General features: G+C 40.2%; 1 protein-coding gene across 1 annotated transcript; it reads right to left on the reverse strand.

The window, feature by feature from the left end:
- Positions 1-2010: 2010 nt before the first annotated feature.
- Positions 2011-4654, reverse strand: LOC136816561 (uncharacterized). Its single transcript, XM_067072903.1, has 2 exons — positions 2448-4654; positions 2011-2158 (listed from the first exon to the last, which is right to left on the reverse strand). Exons 1-2 carry the CDS (start codon positions 4652-4654, stop codon positions 2011-2013), a joined length of 2355 nt encoding a protein of 784 aa, XP_066929004.1.
- Between the last annotated feature and the right edge of the window lie 2267 nt (positions 4655-6921).

The following is a 6921-nucleotide window of genomic DNA, read 5'->3' on the forward strand; positions in this document are numbered from 1 at the left end:
CAAATAATTTTGTATCATTAAAAGGCTTTATATTTTGCAAAATGATCCCCCTCTAACTAGCCTATTCAAAAGGTCTCCCTTGCAGAGAGCCCAGAGGAGCAACAAAATTAAACAAACTTTAAACACCACCATCTCGATAAACCATCGAGACAGTATCAGACAAATACAAAGGATTTCAAGACTAGAATTTAATGGAAATAAGTTAACTTATGCAATTTCAATATTCAGAATTACAATAACCATACCTAATTAGAAGTATCATTGCATCATAAATTCTGAAAAATGTAACAAAGTTCTGAAATTATATTATAAAACTATTATATAGGGCTGTAAAATCCTGATATGAAAATAAAGAAAAATTCAGATAAAAAGAACTGAGATCAAAAGGCTGAGATTTAGAAAGAATTCTCCAACAATTCTAGTCTACTCAGCAAAACATCTAAATTTTCCTGGCTGTGTATTTTTTCAAAGTTGGGAAATCTAAAGGCTCTTAAAATCTTAAGTCTGCTGGAGAAAAATACAGTATTTGACAGTCTTTTACCCTTGATTTGTTGACAAACAGGAGCAAACTCTTTAAACATAAAAATTAAAAAAATCTGTGACTTTTTTCTCGGCTGTATGTAACACAGAAATTTTAAACAGTTAAAGTGCATCATAAAAATAATGTCAAGTTTTGTCGATGTATTTTGACATTTTACAAGTCATTACCATTACCAACAATGAAATCCTTTATAATACAATCACATGTCAATGTTCTATTATTTCTCTCTAACCACCAATGCGTATTCATAAACAACAAACAACAACCACATGGATGTGGCCACATCCATCGAGGGTTTGCTAAGCCAAAATTTCAAAAACAACGACAAATGAACAGTTCTCCTTCCACATAATAAGGGGTGGAATAAATTCTTCCAGTTTAGCCATATCCAATATATTTTTCTTCCTATTTCAAAGCATACGAAAAGTCCAAATTCGTGTCGTGCTCACTTCAGATCTAATCTAAAAGGAATGGTTTTCCAACCATATGTATACAGTTCATTTTTCAGCTTTGATACTCTTCTTGCAATGCAGCAACAACTCTGTTGAGCCTTGTCTGTTGATGAAAGAATAAAAATTCCATCTTCTTTCTTCCAAGAATATGTAGTAACCCGAAAGCTACTGAAAACGTTTGGTGGATGGTACTGGACAGAAGAAATTGAGAACACAAGTCATTTACAAGATGACATAAACTAAATATATTTTCTGCTCTAACAATGGTACAGCATGTATGGTATTCAACCAGAACTCTGTGAAATCCACATGCTCTTATTGAGCCTGGTCAGAAAGGTCAAACTCGTTACCAGGCCCCAAAGAGCATGGGCAGCAAAGACAAAACACAGAACACTCAACAAAGGGGCATGGTGACTCTGACTCATAGACACTGATCTGTTCTGCAAAATACTCGTGAGTCACCATGAAGGGATGTCAAATGTAAACAAACTTTTAATATATAAAATGGTAGCCTAGCTATATAATATTTATACAAGAGTAGAACTATGATACAAGAAGATATATATACAAAAATAAAGCTATCGATTTAGTGATTCCCACATTCACCCCCACTTTGAAAGTCATGTCCCAATGACAAAACTATTTGATTTTCAATGCAAACAATCATTTGTAGTGAGCAATAACATAATCAATATTCATCAGTTCATAAATAGTCTTGATTACTTAATTTTCAACCAAGATCAATGTTTGTAACGTATTATACCACGTTACGAGTGACAAATCAACTAGTCACTTCAATATTTCCAACATCCCAAAATGTCTGAGTAACGTTTTACAAATTACCAACCACGTTACTAGTGACAGTAAACTGGTCACTTCAATATAGCCAAAGTCACAAAACAAGTAATGTTCAATTAGTGTCCTCTGCAATAGCACAACTTACTCACTACATACCAAGCCAGTCTGGTTCTGGGCGTACTCATTACGACGTACCTCAAAACCGAGCACCGTTGCGTATTAGTATTCGGCTTGTCCATTGTACAGCAACACGTTTGAACCAACATCCCAACCGAGTGATCCACCAACATCCCAACCGAGTGATCCACCAACATCCAACTCAATTGATCCATCCATCATTGCAGTGCAATCGGTGATAGCAGTTGACCTATCACAAGGGGCATGGTGTTCTCTTTGATGATGTGGGCACACATGAGGCGGTGGGCATTCACAGTGAGGAGACGACGTGGTGTTGAAGTGACATCCATATCGACGACCATCAGTTGTTGGGCAAGGGGTTTGTTGACCAATTTGAAACGAAAAAGAGTTTGAATTTAATTAGAATACATTTGAACCACAACATGTAACACAAACTCCTGAAGCAAAATCATTTATTAGGGGGGATGGCCTGGGCATAAACATAGGAGGGTACACCACGTTTGTCATAGGTGAGAAACTTCTTTGGTTTTCTAATGCGTTTTGGACGACCAAATTGATAAAGTTGAAGACATTCATCGTATGCGAGTTGGTTGCTTGATGTGGAATCCTCAACTTCGTCCTCGGAGCTGTCTGAGACTTCATCTTCAGTATTATTCAATGATTGATCTGACGTGATAGGGGAGACACCATGATGACCCGATTCTTCTAGAAGCACATCCTCATCGTCATCATCAACATCAAACTGTTCTTGCAAACCATCGTTATCAGGGTGAAAGTACCCGCTCGAGTCCTCACTGTGAGCCCTCTCACTCAAATCTCCAACGGAATGAGGAGGTACCTTCGAATCTTCTAAAGTACAAGCAGGCCTGCTCGAATCATCCATCAGCCCACCGTTAATTGTACGGAAGTACCTGCTCGAGTCTAGTTCTCGGTGAGCCTCCGGGCTCGAATCACCAACGGGATGAGGAGGTACCGCCGAATCGTCTAAAGTACAAACAGGCCTGCTCGAATCATCACTCAGCCCACCGTTGGTTGTGTGGCAGTACCCGCTCGAGTCTAGTACTCGGTGAGCCTCCGGGCTCGAATCACCAACGGGGTGAGAAGGTACCGCCGAATCGTCGAAGGTACAAACAGGCCTGCTCGAATCATCACTCAGCCCACCGTTGGTTGTGTGGCAGTACCCGCTCGAGTCTAGTACTCGGTGAGCCTCCGGGCTCGAATCACCAACGGGATGAGAAGGTACCGCCGAATTGTTGAAGGTACAAACAGGCCTGCTCGAATCATCAGGTGTAGGTCCATGCTGTATGAGTGGTGTTTCAAAAAAATCAAGATCTGCGCTAGATAACTTGCTCATCTCCCTCACAGATTCTTGAGCTGTCATAGTGGGTACAATGACAACAGGGGTCAAAGTAGGTAATGTTTTCCTTGCCTCTCTCCCCCTCAAAAAATTGAAGAAAATTTCTATATTTTCCACCTGTTCGAATTCGTCTTCCTCGGTTACAGCTGATGGCATCACATTAGTCTTCACTTGGGGAGGGACGGTTTCTCTTTGATTTGACAATGATTTCTTGATTTTCTTTATGTGATTTCGGTGTAGTTTCTTGATTTTTGTTCCCTCTAGTTGTTTTAACATATACACAGGAAGGTTTTCTGTCTTGCTTACCACCACATACGTATCATCTTCATAGAATGATCTCAATTTGCCTGTTCCACCTCTCTCTGACAGGTTTCTGATAAGTACATGATCTCCTTCTTCCAATTCTTCACCAAATGAAGTTTTGTCGTATTGATATTTTGCTTTTCCTTTTTCAGCCTCATGATGTTTTTGAGCGTCTTTGATGGCATTACCAAATGTCTCTTTCCATTGTCGAACAAATTCTGATTGAGGTCCTTTGTTTTCAACTTTATTGTCAAGGACAATATCCACTGGAATTTTTGGATCCCGTCCAAACATAAGGAAATGCGGGCTGTAACCAGTTGATCGATTTACTGTGCAATTGTATGCATAGCACAATTTGCGGACATAATTTTTCCAATCCTTCTTTTGAGCTGGTTCCAAGGCTTTCAACAGGTTGATGATTGTTCTGTTAAACCTTTCTGTTTGGCCATTCCCCATTGGATGGTATGGTGTAGTATTCGACTTCTTTATGCCTGAGAGATGATGAAGTTGGTCCCACATCTTGTTGTTAAACTCCTTTCCTTGATCATGGTGGATTCTATCTGGGAATCCATAATTGATGACAAATTCATTGAATATTCTTTCCGCAGCAGATTTTCCTGTCTTGTTCTTAGTTGCGAATGTTTGACTGAAGCGGGAGAAGTGATCAGTTACTACCAACAGATATTCAAAATTACCTTTGCATTTATCCAACTTGAGATAATCAATCCCAATGATTTCAAATGGTTTGGATGACCTTATTGGGATCAAGGGTGCTATCTGTTTACGGTTGGGAGATTTGTTCTTGATACATTTACACAGCTGTGTGACATATTCAGTGATATCAGCTTTCATACCTGGCCAATAGATCCTTGTTTTCGCTAAGTCGTAACATTTTGTTGCACCAAGGTGACCTGATCCTTCATGTATTGTTTTCATCAATTCTGTTCGCAAAACTTTTGGTACAACCACCACCAGTCCATTATTTGTTGACCGTTTCAGTAGATCATTATCCAATACCAAGCTTTCCCACATAGTCACCAATTCCCGGTTTTCCTTTTTCCACATTCTGCTCTCCTTAACGATGGTTTGACCTTTGAAGCGAGACTTGGGATGATTTGATCGAAATGTTTGGCTGTTTCCACTGCTATCTTTGACTGTAACTTGGCTTCAATGGCAAAAACCGTTGTTGACTCATCCTTTTGGTCACTCAGACTTGTTTCTTCGGTATACTCTTCCAGTCGTGAAAGGAAATCGCAATCGACATGATCTTTGCCAGGTCTGTACTTCACAAGAAAATTGTATTGAGATAAATCAGCCCATCCAGCGTAGCCCAGTTGCATTCAGTTTGGCTGTTGTTTGCACATATGACAGTGGGTTGTTATCGCTATATACAACAAACCATTTCGCATAATAGAGGTAGTGTTTGAATCGATCACAGACAGACCATTTCAATGATAAGAATTCTAATTTCCCAGAATGGATGTGGTAGTTGGTTTCAGCTGGAGACAAAGTGCGCGAACCATAGCAAATGACTTTGAGTTTCCCATCATTATTTTCTTGGTATAACACTGCTCCAAGCCCTTTCTCACACGCATCACAGTGTAGCACAAAATCTTTATCAAAGTCAGGGAAAGCCATAACTGCAGGTGATTTTAGATGCTCAAGCATTTCTTCTAGGATTTCTTGATGTTGCTGGTTCCATTTGATTGGTGTCTTGGAAGATTTGGTTTGTTTCTTATCAGGTGCCTCAGTTACCAGCAAATCATACAGTGGCTTCACACGTCTGGAAAAGTTCTTGATAGATGACCGGTAGCAATTGATGAATCCCAGGAGGCTGCGTAATCCTCCGATGTTTGTTGGCGGACATTTCAGTTTATTGATTACCTCACTGGATGCTGGATCCATTTTGTGACCATCAGCATTGATTAATCTTCCCAAGTACTTTATTTCTGATTTGAACACCTCACATTTGGCTGGATTCAGTTTCATTGAGTGCTTTCTACATTTCTGGAGAAGTATTGTTAGGTTGGCTAGTGCATCTTCAAAATTGCTGCCATAACTGATGATATCATCTAGGTACGGTAATCCAGACGTTTCATATGCTTCTTCTAGATTTGAGCTGATCTTCCTCTGGAACTTTGGGGGTGCATTCTTCAGACCCATAGGAATTCTTAACCACTCATACAATCCCCATGGCGTGGAAAATGCTGTGTATTTACGAGCTGATTCTTCCATGAAACCCTGATGGTAAGCTTTTGTCAAGTCAAGTGTGCTGAAATATTTTTGACCGCCAAGATTGTCCAGGATGTCATCAATTCGTGGAATTGGCATTCTATCAGGTATGGTGACATTGTTTAATGCACGGTAGTCGATACACAGTCGCAGCGAACCATCTTTCTTTTTAGCACATACAATAGGACTACTGTATGGGGATTCAGATGTTTTAATCTAGCCATTTGCTATCAAGTCGTCCATGTAGTCTTTCACGGTTTTGTACATTTGTTTTGGGATGCGTCTATAAGGAACATGAATTGGTTTACTGTCTGTGAGTTGGATGTCCATGTAGAAGTCCTTCATCTCCCCTATGTCTGATTTTTCCTTTGAGAAGACGTCGCAATATTCATACAGTACCTTTTCCACTGCCTCTTGTTTTTCTTGATCAAGGTGGTCAAGATTTACTGCAGGTTGCCATTTTCCTTTATCCGCTTCAACATCGACCATATTCACACTGGGAAAGTTAACAGAAATTGAGCAGAGCCGACCAACGATTTCCTTTGGATGAATTGTAATCGGACGATCTGTGCAGTTCATGGCTAGTACTTCAAAATCTTTCTTAATGGATACCAAGCATTCCACGTAGTCAAGCAAAGAATTTTCACTTGTTATGGGCTCGAACAACATGGGAGTTCCCCTTTCATTATGGATGTCAGGAACTGAACAAGGAACTTTTCGACATTCTCCCGGTTCCACCACGATTGCTTTACCGCAAAACACATTCATCTCCATCACTTCGCCTTCCATGGCATTGATCACTGCCTTGCCTTCCAGCATCATGCCTACTGCACCAGCTAAGTCGTGTGAGAAATGGTCCTTTGATTGGTGTTGATACAAGCAACGTATGAGGTTGGTACCAACAATACAGTTTGGTAGGGCTGTATCAGTAACCAAAAAAGGACACGTAATTTCCACACGGTTTGATGGCAATGAAAACTTTAGTAGTGCCACACCTGCAAGCGCCAGCGGAGTATCATTCGCAACTTTCACCGTGAAGCAATTCGATTTCAGAGGGGTAATTGGTGTATCTGGAAATTCAGTCAGCAACCAATTTGAAG

The sequence above is a fragment of the Clytia hemisphaerica genome, unplaced genomic scaffold (genome assembly GCF_902728285.1).
Source record: "Clytia hemisphaerica strain Z4C2 unplaced genomic scaffold, Clytia hemisphaerica genome assembly, whole genome shotgun sequence".
Taxonomy (NCBI): Eukaryota; Metazoa; Cnidaria; class Hydrozoa; order Leptothecata; family Clytiidae; genus Clytia; species Clytia hemisphaerica.